This window comes from Salvelinus fontinalis, chromosome 26 (assembly GCF_029448725.1).
Source record: "Salvelinus fontinalis isolate EN_2023a chromosome 26, ASM2944872v1, whole genome shotgun sequence".
In the NCBI taxonomy this organism is placed as follows: domain Eukaryota; kingdom Metazoa; phylum Chordata; class Actinopteri; order Salmoniformes; family Salmonidae; genus Salvelinus; species Salvelinus fontinalis.
Genome location: NC_074690.1, coordinates 38,528,989 through 38,541,197, shown reverse-complemented (window position 1 = coordinate 38,541,197; position 12,209 = coordinate 38,528,989). Strand labels below are relative to the sequence as shown.

The 12,209-nt window shown below is 43.5% G+C and overlaps 1 protein-coding gene across 1 annotated transcript; it reads right to left on the bottom strand.

The window, feature by feature from the left end:
• Window positions 1–388: 388 nt before the first annotated feature.
• On the bottom strand, window positions 389–1,584 carry LOC129824549 (C-C motif chemokine 20-like). The gene is made up of 4 exons (XM_055884236.1): window positions 1,509–1,584; window positions 1,127–1,244; window positions 709–786; window positions 389–404 (listed from the first exon to the last, which is right to left on the bottom strand). Exons 1-4 carry the CDS (start codon window positions 1,582–1,584, stop codon window positions 389–391), a joined length of 288 nt encoding a protein of 95 aa, XP_055740211.1.
• Between the last annotated feature and the right edge of the window lie 10,625 nt (window positions 1,585–12,209).

Here is a 12,209-nt window from a genome sequence, read left to right as displayed (position 1 = left end):
CTAGTTCTACGGTAATGGGACTCAAATAAATAATCAAGGCTGGCAATATCTCAAATTCTTTATTTCTGCCGACCTTAAAAGAAACAAACGTTCAACATTTAAATGTAGAAAAGTAGAATTAATTGAAGCCGTCGACTTACTAACTTATATTGTGGATTCAGAGGACCCCTGTAAGCTTAAGCATGAATAGAGTACTACAATCGTCAACAGCAAACATCAGAGCGAACGCAATGCATTATATTTGAAAATAATATCTTCATAATTTCACCACATTACTGAATGTTGTGATTACTGGTGATGTAGGAGAATGTTTCGTTGCTGTGGTTGAATGTTCCTTTCAGATCGGGGCGGTGTGGGGGTTGCCCGTCACAGTGTTACTGCTTGACACCTACTTCAGTTTGGAGCTGCATATAACACACAATATGAAACTCAGGACATTTTGTAGCAGACTCGTGTGATTTTTTTTTTTTTTTTTAGAAGGCAGTAGTTTGTACATGAAGACACTGGGTAAAACCTGTATGGCAAGTTCGATTGACATCCAGTCTTATAGTTTTGAGACATTTTGGTGTGTGTAGTTACATGAGAATGCTTTTGGCATTAGTATGCATTTGGCTCCTTAGTATAACATGAAGGAGTATACACTAGTGTAACACTGGTGTTACAGTTGAAAAGCAGCATGTGTGTCCTAAGAGAAGTGTGTTTGTGTACCTGAGAAGAGCCAGAGCCTTCCTCACCCATTCGTCCTTAACTGTGGCGCACACCTTTTTCTTCTTCACGATGTAGAAGCTACAACAGAAAACGCACTATATATAAGCTTGTTTAGCGCCAATGCTTGTCAACAATGTAAACAAAACAATATAGCCTCAACATGGTTAAAACAACCTTTTTTATATCGTGGATGGTCAGTCCTTGCAACCATAGCTCTGTCTATGAATTTGAGAGTGGTTATATTTCTCCAGGCCCATACCTCAGCTTTTTTCCAAAACAGAGGCGGGGTCCCGCTTTGTTATTGTTTCAATTAAGGACTGTAGCTTTAACCCTTGACCCCATAGAGATGACAAAATATAAGCATACATTCTAAGAGTATGGTAAAGGTGTGTGTGTGTATACTTTGTTCAGGGCTTACATGATAGCATCGATGTTGCACACCTCCTTGGAGCTCTGTAGTTGGTAGCCTTTTATCTGCTGGTAAGGTACAGGCTTCTCCTGGTACTCCACACAACAGTAAAGTCTCCTAGGACCGTCTGAACCACATGCACAGACATCAGTCAGCCACATGCCACACACACACATGCAGACCACAAGAGCATGAATGTCAAATGTTTCTTTCACTGTAATCTATTCTGTGAACTACAATATAGTCTTCTAATCTGATCTAACCAACATGACCCCAAAACAGAGTCGGCTGGTCTCACAGCTAGACCTTATCAGACCTTGGTAAAACAAAAGTGGTACATTTACATGGGGAAAACTCTTAAACAGGTCAATTGGTTACCAGGTAAACTTAGATGCAGCTGAGGTTGAACTGAACATGGTCACAACGCAGCAGACAAGCAGGATTGTCTCCAGGTATGTGGGAGCCATGGTGATGGTACGTAGGAATCGAGAAGATACACCAAACACGCCTACTGACTGATCCTAGATACCCCTACAAACAGGTGTGTGCATGCCAGTGTGTGTTTGTTGATGATACTGATACATGTCAATCATGTCCTTCACTCCTAACCTGTGGTTACTAAATTGAGGACAGGAAGCCCATCTCTGCGTGATGGCTGACAGAGATGCAAACATTGCCTGTTCACATAACCTGTTTAGTTTGGGCCTTATAACCTGGTTAAGGTCATATCATAGGGGCTTATCTAATGGTGCTTGAATGGTGTGTGTTTTGACGGATATGCATACAGTAGTGTCCTTACAAATCTAGGGACTTAATCTAAAGGTACGGACATCTAGGCCTAATGAATCGTTGGGCTGACAGAGGGTTGCATGCTCAAGGCCAACTCAGGCTCCCCTCGACTTTTCCCAAACAGAGTAACATCACCCCACATTGGCATAAAAAGGTGTGGTGATCAAGTGTTTAGCTGTCATGTTTGATATTCAAACTCTAATATTCAGAATTTGTTCTTAACTGACATGCCCTGTTAAATAAAGGTTCAATTTAAAAAAATGTTGGAGAGAACAGGCTTGTGGGAATGGCTGGATCGGAGTAAGTGGAATGGTATCAAACACATGGTTTACGGTTTGATGCCATTCTGCTCCAGCCATAATTATGAGGCAGCCTCCTCTGTATGAAAGTGTTTGTGATAAAGTTATGAAACAATAGCAGGTTGTCAAAACCCCTCGTCTGTACCGTGACCTATTTAGTGGTTCCTGCAGAAAGCTGACAAGAGCAAACCCAGATCACCTGACCTAGATAAAATAAATGCTATTATTGTGTCCTCATGCAGCACTCAACATTAGTCTCAATAACAAATACCATGAGAAAAATAGCTATTGGGTAAATAAAACTATGTGGGTTCGATTGAGCCCAGAATCTGGTGCAGCACTATGAAAGAAAATATATGTGGCCTAACTACAGAAGATCAATAAAAAGTGCATGTTTCAAGTACGTTTTTGAACAGTTGAATATGGCCTAATAGCTTCAAATCAATTGATAAAAGCTCAAATCAATAATATTTTAATAGAACTCAGCATTTGCTACTTCTGTGGCAACTCTGACAATTTTCAAATGCTTTTTTGTCATTAAGCCACTTTAAACTCTCCAATATATTTGCAGCTGCTATTGAAAAGCCATCCACATGCAGATTTCTGAGAAGTAGCCTATTGATTTTGGGTCAGCTACATTAAGTGTTTTTCACATAAAGTATTTTAGTAATACTCCAATTGAACAACATATTAGCGGGGGAGTGACAGTGTGGGTGTGAGTTAGGGACAATGTATTTGTATATATTATGGATACCCATTAGCTGCTGGGGTCCAGTAAAATTAAGCCAATTTATACAATTTTAAAAACATTATAACACATTCACAGATTTCACAACACACGGTGTGCCCTCAGGCCCCTACTCCACCACTACCACATATCTACAGTACAAAATCCATGTGCATGTATAGTGCGTATGTTATCGTGTGTGCGTGTGCGTGTGCGTGCGCGCGTGTGTGTGTATGCATGTGTCTGTGCCTATATGTGTTGCTTCACAGTCCCCGCTGTTCCATACGGTGTTTTTTTAAATAGACAGCTCGGTGCATTTAACATGTCAATACATAAATACAAGTAGTGATGAAGTTAATCTCTTCTACACTATGAGCCAGGAGAGATTGACATTAATATTAGCTCTCTGTGTACATCCAAGGGCCAGGCGTGCTGCCCTGTTCTAAGCCAATTGCCAATCTACTGTAAGTCCTTTTTTTTGTGGCACCTGACCACAAGACTGAACAGTAATCAAGGTGCGACAAAACTAGTGTCTGTAGGACCTGCCTTGTTGATCGTGTTGTTAGGAAGACAGAGCAGCGCTTTATAATGGACATACTTCTCCCCATCTTAGCTACTGTTGTACCAATATGCTTTGACCTTGACAGTTTACAATCCAGGGTTACTCCAAGCAGTTTAGTCATCTCAACTTGCTCAATTTCCTATTTATTTATTACAAGATTTAGTTGAGGTTTAGGGTTTAGTGAATGATTTGTCCCAAATACAATGTTTTTAGTTTTAGAAATATTTAGGGCTAACTTATTCCTTGCCACCCACTCTGAAACTAACTGCAACTCTTTGTTAAATGTTAGTCATTTCAGTTGCTGTAGTAGCTGACGTGTATAGTGTTAAGTCATCAGTATACATAGACACTCTGGCTTTACTCAAAGTTAGTGGCATGTTGTTAGGAAAGATTGAAAAAAGCAAAGGGCCTTAACAGCTACCCGGGGGAATTCCTGATTCTACCTGGATTAGGTTTGAGAGGCTTCCATTTAAACTTCTTAAGGCTAGCAGGACAACTTCCAGTGAAACTGGAGGGCGCGCAATTCAAATAAACAATTATAAATATTATGGATTTTAAACATTTATGTATATTTAAGTGTCATATATCGGCTGAAATCTTAAATACTTGTTAATCTAACTGCGTTGTCCGATTTATAGTAGCTAGTACAGCGAAAACATGCCATGCGATTGTTTGAGGACAGCTTCCCACATCAAAATATTTTTCCACCGGCACAGGTTTCATACATTCACATAAAATGATTAAATATTCACTTACTTTTTGACAGTATTCCTCTGATTTGTCATCCAAAGTGTCCCAGCTATAACATGTAGTGTCGTTGTGTTAGATAAAATTCTTCTTTACATCCCAAAAAGTCAATTTAGTTGGCACCATCGATTTGAGTAATTCACTCGTTCAACTTGCAGAGAAAGGAATCCAAAAATCTACCCCTAAACTTTGTTTCAACAAGTCAAAATACATTTCTATTCACTCCTCAGATACCCTAAAATGTAATCAAAATATAATATTTATTTCGGAAAGAAGTATGTTCAATAGGAAACCGATTTTAGCAGGTCCATAATGTCTTCATGGCGCACGCAAACAAGAATTTCCAAGACTGTGTCCTTCTACTAAAACTGATATTTCTTCTTTTTTTAAGTTACAAGCCGGAAACCTTGAAATTAGACTGCTGACACAATGTGGAAGCCATAGAAATTGCATCCAGGGAGCTAATTTTCAATATGACCTTTTTCTTGTATTTCTAAGAGGATGGTCTCTAAATAAAAAATATAAAAGATCTAGTTGGTTTTTCTTTGGATTTTCTCCTACCATCTTTATGTGTTATATTCTCCTACATCATTTTAACATTTCTACAAACTTCAAAGTGTATTTTTTCCAATGGTACCAGTTATATGCACATCCGGGCTTCAGGGCCTGAGCTACAGGCAGTTTACTTTGGGCACGTCATTCAGGCAGGAAGTGGAGAATGGCAGGGAGAGGTGAGGGGAGTGGTTATTGAGGGGAGATATCTTGCAGCCCCCTGGCTCCACACCCAAGCCTTATTTGGACTTCCTGCCCCAACGAGGCGAGGCTGTGGGTGTGCTTTACTGTAAAATAGCATTGTTTCTGGTCAAACACAATTTTATCCAGAAGTTTACTAAGGGTTGATAACAGGCTGATTGGTTGGCTATTTGAGCCAGTAAAGGGGGCTTTACTATTCTTAGGTAGCGGAATGACTTTTGCTTCCCTCCAGGCCTGAGGGCACACACTTTCTAGTAGGCTTAAAAATAAGAGTGGCAATATCGTCTTCTATTATCCTCAGTATTTATCCATCCAGATTGTCAGACCCCGGTGGCTTGTCATTGTTGATAGACAACAAAACTTTTTTCACCTTTCCCACATCTACTTTATGGAATTCAAAACTAAAATTCTTGTTTTTCATAATTTGGTCTGATATAAGTGGATGTGTAGTGTCAGCGTTTGTTGTTGGCATGTCATTCCTAAGTTTGCTTATCTTGCCAATGAAAAAGTCATTAAAGTAGTTGGCAATATCAGCGGGCTTTTGTGATGGATGAGCCATCTGATGTTTCAATGAATGATGGAGCCGAGTTGGCTTTTTCCCCAAAATGTAATTTAAGGTGCCCCAAAGGTTTTTACTATCATTCTTTATATCATGTATCTTTGTTTCATAGTATAGTTTATTTTTATTTAGCTTCGTCACATGATTTCTTAATTTGCACTACGTTTGCCAATCAGTTGGGCTGCCAGACCTATTTGCCATACCTTTTGCCTCATCCCTCTCAACCATACACTTTTTCAATTCCTCATCAACTCAAGGGTATTTAACCATTTTTACAGTCATTTTTTTAAACGGGTGTGTGCTTGTTAGTAAATGGAATAAGCAATTTCATAAATGTGTCAAGTGCCACGCCTGGTTGCTCCTCATTACACACCAGCAAATATTCTTTACATCATCAACATATGATTCACAACACAACTTATTGCACGACCTCTTATACCAGCCTCTGGAACTTTGGTTTTCCTAGATATGGCTATTATATTGTGTTGACCTACAAATGCCTCTTCTGATATTGAAAAGTTCAAAGGAAAAGTTAGAGGTTGTCTAACGGTCTCTCACATAAGATCATATATGTGCTGAAATATCTATATCAGCAGTTGAACTTGTATACTCTGAAATGGTGCATTACCATCCATACACTGTCACCGCAGAGCGCTGATGTGGAGGAAGGGGTGCACGTTTCTGTTTTAAACAAGATCACAACTTCTCAGCGATGTCTGAATGCATGGCTCACTGTGCCCTTAGGTAGGATGTTGACACACTCAGCTCAAGGTTTTCACTCACCCACCACCCACACCCACCACCCACACCCACCACCCACCACCCACACTCCACACCCACCACCCACACCCACACCCACCACCCACACCCACACCCACACTCCACACTCCACACCCACCACCCACACCCACACCCACCACCCACACTCCACACCCACCACCCACACTCCACACCCACCACCCACCACCCACACTCCACAGCCTTTTTGTCAATGTTGTTTAATCATAATCAGTGGAGGGGGATATGGTACAGTAATTACAATTAAAATAAATGTAATCTGCATGAATAGATTTAGTATAATCTCATTCCATTCTGTATTGTTAGATTTGTCAGTAGACATCAATGATGTATATAAACACTAGATTGCCATTGCTTTGTATTGGCCAATGAGAAGCTTTGAAGCCTCCCGTCAGCCATATTGGTACTCCTCAGAAGAAGCAGTCCTCCATAGGAATGTACAGTATTTCAATTAAATGTTTCAAGGACAAAATAACATGTATTTAAGTATTATTTTGTTGTTGTGGGGACAGTAACAGAAGTACTTTGAAAATGCTAAGAAAATGTATTTGTATGTTTAGCTCACATAATATAATTTAAAAGTATGCATCAAGTTGTCTGTAATAGAATAAACGTGGTAAAAATGAATGTAGACATCAATAAATGCATTTCTATAGCTTCCAAAATCTTTTTCACAACGGTGGGGGAGTAGTAAAATAGAGGCGCGGAGGCAGTCATGTAGTGTATGTATAAATCATTGACAGGCACATATGCAAGCTCTTGGTCTCTGTCTGACCCTCTCATGTCTGTCTGTGTCATATCTGCACTGACTGGCTCTAGTGTTCATTGTCCAGCAGTCTTTGACCTTGTGCATCCCCCGCACCTTTGAGTCTTTTGGTATACTCCAGTCAGCTACCTCTGATCCTGGTGACCCCCCGAAGTCTCAGTCCTTTGGTACGGACTGATAAACTCTATCTCCAGAATGCAGTGGCATCAGAGCAAGCCTTCCAGCTGATCTGTAGACTATCATTGACTTTGATGAGCCCAGTCCTGGAGATGTGTCAGACAGCCCCATGCTTTGATCGTCCTCAGTTTAGGCAGAGAGAGAAGGAATGAAAACATGGTGGAGAGTTCTGAGTGTAGCACAAACCAATAGACATAACCTTGATCCCGGAGCTCCCAGGTTTGGGGTAGAATCAGCCAGTAGAAGATGGTGAATAACACCTATAAAAAATAAAAATGGGTCAAGCAGGTTCAGAGGAACTCTCCGTGAGTTGGTCTATCTTGGTGTTTGTCTCTCCCTGACTGTCTCGCTCTCTCTCTGTCTCTGCCATGCAAAACACAGGGCCTTGTTGTCCTCTCATCCTTGAAGTACTGAGAGATGAAGAAGGCAAAGAAAGAAGTGATGATTGGTTATTTGACACTTCCCTCCTTCACCCTCCTCCTGCATGTGTGTGAGTGTTGTTAGTTTGGTGTGAAAGAACAAACATGGCGGAGGGGGCTGTCAACAGACAGAGACAGGAAGTCAAAGGTGACGAGTGACGGATCTCAAAACCAACTTCCTGTTGGGAGAGTCTACTGTTCTCTTCCTTGTTTTCTGTCTCCTCTTCTCTCCTTTTTGCTCTCAAAGCTTTGCTATGTAATACCCAAGTTAATGCGTTGTTATCAGAGGGCTGGTGTAGAGCTGCTTTGTAGTGTGTGTGTGTGTGTGTGTGTGTGTGTGTGTGTGTGTGTGTGTGTGTGTGTGTGTGTGTGTGTGTGTGTGTGTGTGTGTGTGTGTGTGTGTGTGTGTGTGTGTGTGTGTGTGTGTGTGTGTGTGTGTGTGTCTGTCCTGTCTCATCAGTGCAACAAGGGCCTGATATGTGCAATCATCTGTTTACATCTAATCCCCAAGTAATCTCCCTCATAACATAGTTCACTTTGTTTCCTTCCCTGTGCTCACTCAAAGAGAGATCTACAGAGAGATCCATCTCTGAGAAGACACCTTTAATCTCTTTTGCTCACTCACTCTTCCTCTCTCTCTCTCTCTCTCTCCCCCCTCTTCTTTCCCCACCTCCTCTGCCACTTTGATTTATTGTGGCTCTTGTGCCCTGTAATCATGTGTTTGCTTTCAGTAACAGTGGCATGTGAGTCTGTGTTTATTTAGTGGTGCTCCCATACAGTGGCATGTGAGTCTGTGTTTATTTAGTGGTGCTCCCATACAGTGGCATGTGAGTGTTGATGTGTGTTTGAGTTCAGCACGAATGTTGTCCAACACAAAAGAGCTAAATGTTTGCATAAGCAAACACGTGTGTGTGTGTGTGTGTGTGTGTGTGTGTGTGTGTGTGTGTGTGTGTGTGTGTGTGTGTGTGTGTGTGTGTGTGTGTGTGTGTGTGTGTGTGTGTGTGTGTGTGTGTGAGCAAGAAAGAAAGTCTTCCCTGTCCACATTTGTCTCGCCTTGGGCCTCTCTCCCACTCGCCCTCCCAAAATGGTGGAAAAGGCAGGGAGTCCCTTTGAGTTGCCCACCCACACACGGTGTCCTCTGGTCACCTCTCTCCTGCATGGGCTGTGGGGCAACAGAAGCTGCAAAGACGTTGCCTTAAACTTTCAGTGGAAGCTTGTGTTCCTCAAGTCCTCTCCAATTGAACAAGTACTGTGTCATTAAGTGTGAATTACCAGCAACGATTTAGATACTAGATTATAACGATTCTCATTCTAGAATGTCACACGCACACATACAGCGGAGCATCCTCTTGACTGACATAATTAATGGCTGGTGAATAGTAGTTAGCCCTAAGCCTTTTTCCTTGATGAATAGCATCCATCAACAGAGTGACACAAACTACCAAGACGGATGAGAATCATAGTACATTCCCTCTAGAAGGACACACACACACAAACGCGCACCCAAGACACACACACTTTGGAACTATTCGTGGTTGGTTATATATAACCATGTGAGTCGTGTCGGAGACCTCAGGGTGTGCGAGAGAGGGAGATGTTGAGAGGTGTATTGTCAGTTTTCGTGTGGTTTGGTCAAACATACACACACATACAAACACGCACACGTGCATGGGGTGAGAGGCAGGATGGAGCCTGCGGGGTCACCAGGTGACCTGAGAGTGTGCGCCGCAGACTGTGCTGACAGACAGACAGAACCAAGGCCACCACGGAATCTCCCACCACCCCACAACCCTCTCTCTTTTTCCTATCTTTCTTTCCCAGTCACTCACTGCCTCTCTCTCTCTCTCGATTTCTCTCACTCACTCTACCCGTCTCTCTCTTTCCCTTGGGACTGCAGTGATCTGCTCATTCTGCCTTAGTGTACCAGTTGGAGAGAGGGAGAAAGTGTTCCCCTGTTCCTGAGGAGCGAGCCGCCAACAAGACGCCAGCACAACAGATGGATGGATGGAGAGAACAAACGTGTTCTGCATCATATCACTTCACTTTACATAACCGCACACACTGACTCACGCACTCACAGATACCCACACATAGATTAACGCGTAAAAAGTTATCTTTCTACCACATGCTAACAAGAAAAGACAGCAATAGAACGAGAGGGAGGGGGGAGAGAAAGAAGAATTAAAGAGGGGAGAGGTTCCCTGGCTGTGTTCTTTTAGTGTCAAAGTAAACAAATAAAAGGACACACACTCCTCCTGGGTTTACTGACGACACCTGCTGCTGCCCTCTTCTTCCTCTGTTGGCAACTTAAACCTTTTTTCACACACACACACACACACACACACACACACACACACACACACACACACACACACACACACACACACACACACACACACACACACACACACACACACACACACACACACAAATGCCAGCAGATACATTATGGCAGAGGATTGCAAGAGGATTTGACCTCTTTAGTCCTTTCATCAGAGCATATGAAGGAAAAGAGAGGAGAGGACCATCATGCTAGACTTGATGCACCTGGAGTCTTATTCCGCCAACTCTCCCCCAGCCCTCCCTTAGAGCAGCCGGTGGCTCAGTGGAATCACGTCAGCTGTGTGTACACTCATGTGTGTGTGTGTCTGTGCTCCCTCAGAGTGGTGTGACAGATGCTAGCGATCCCTAGGTCTCGCCACTACGCCTCAGGCATGTTAATGATGCTCCGTTAACTGTGGGCTCTGGTCACACACGTGAACATACATACACACACACACACAAATATCTGCTACCCTCTTTCTATGTTTGAGCCTCAATATAATAGCACAGATTGTGTTGCCAGTTAACCCGTACTCTTGTTGGTGGAGTGTACGTGATATAGGAGGAGGTTTTTGAAAGGCCCCATACAGAAGCTCCACTAGCAACACTTCTGTCCTCTTCTTCTCCTCCTTTGTTCTTCTGTCTTAACCACCCACATATCTTTTACATCCCTAGAGCCTTTACCAGACCTGCAGCTCATTCATTCACACACACACACACACACACACACACACACACACACACACACACACACACACACACACACACACACACACCACACACACACACACACACACACACACACACACACACACACACACACACACACACACACACACACACACATACATACATACATACATACATACATACATATATACATACATACAGAGAGAGAGAGAGAGACCAGGTTGCTGTTGACCAGGATGTTGCGGGCAGCCAGGTCTCGGTGAACGTAGCTCATGTCAGACAGGTACTTCATGCCCGACGCGATGCCACGCAGCATGCCCACCAACTGGATCACGGTGAACTGGCCGTCGTGTTTCTAACACAGAGAGAGAGAGAGGGCGCGAGATTGAGACATGCTATTTGAAAAATATCTCGTTGCCCGAGCTCCTTATATACACACACACACACACAACACATGTCCAACATCTCTCCATACACAAGCATCCCCCTATCCTTCTCAGCGATGTGTCTACAAAGCAGTTAGACTTATATTTGTCACACTGTTAAAGGGCCCTTCTGTGAACTTCTCCCCATGACTCCTTTTATCACTACTTCTATGACGAGTACCCGATGGTGTCTGTGGGAGGCATGAGGAGTTAGTTGGTGATTTGAGGAGGGGGTTTGGAGAGGGCCAAGATGACTTCACTGTGTCTTCAGGAGCTCTTCTGCGGGTTAGTGGGTTTTGGTGGGTTAAGGCTTTCTAGTAATTAAGGGAAGCTAGAGTATCCCTAAGGGGTTGAGGGGTGCTCACACACACACAAACTCTCTCTCTCTCACACACACACACACACAATATAGATGTGTGGGCAGTAGGACCCATCTGGGGCCCTATAGGAACAAAACGTGTGTGTGGGGGCCGAAGGCTCGGGGGCCGCAGTGGGAGTTCACTCTTCAGATCTGGGAATCCCACAGGAGAATGGAAACACCATCACGACGGTCATCAATCAAAACTACACTGACACCAACGAGCCTAAACAAGGGCCTGCAACTCCATAATGTCACTGTGTCACCTCCGACCCGTGGCGAGGGTCTGCCCACTGGCACCCGCGTCCGATAGGCCCCTGCTCTCCACAGCTCGATGTGATTGGACACCGGCTCCACAGCGAAGCTGCCACCCGCTCTCGGCTAATTGGGTCTTTGTGATTGCGCAGTCTGTCGTGGGTTTGGAGAAAAATAAGGTGGTGAAAACGGCATTATGGTCTGCGGCGGTGAGTGACGGGTCGATGTGAGGCGATGGGGTTCGGTCTCAAAGCACCAGATGCTCTTCCTGGTTCCATTATGGTGCATTATGGGGGATGGGATGGTTTCGCCTGAGCAACCGAAATGACACAAAGACGTTCAGAATAGGACCCTGGAGAAACACAAACACCCTGTACTAAGGGCCCCGCCCGGACCTGAGAATGGCCCCATACACTGAGATGGAAAGTGTATGGCGAACACATAGA

Coding starts and splice junctions, on each gene's coding strand:
- LOC129824549 (XM_055884236.1), bottom strand. CDS start 1,584: ATGGCTCCCACATACCTGGAGACAATCCTGCTTGTCTGCTGCGTTGTG. Junction 1,245..1,508: donor CAGTTCAACCTCAGCTGCAT/CTAAGTTTACCT, acceptor CATGTGGTTCAG/ACGGTCCTAGGAGACTTTAC. Junction 787..1,126: donor TGCAACATCGATGCTATCAT/GTAAGCCCTGAA, acceptor TTTCTGTTGTAG/CTTCTACATCGTGAAGAAGA.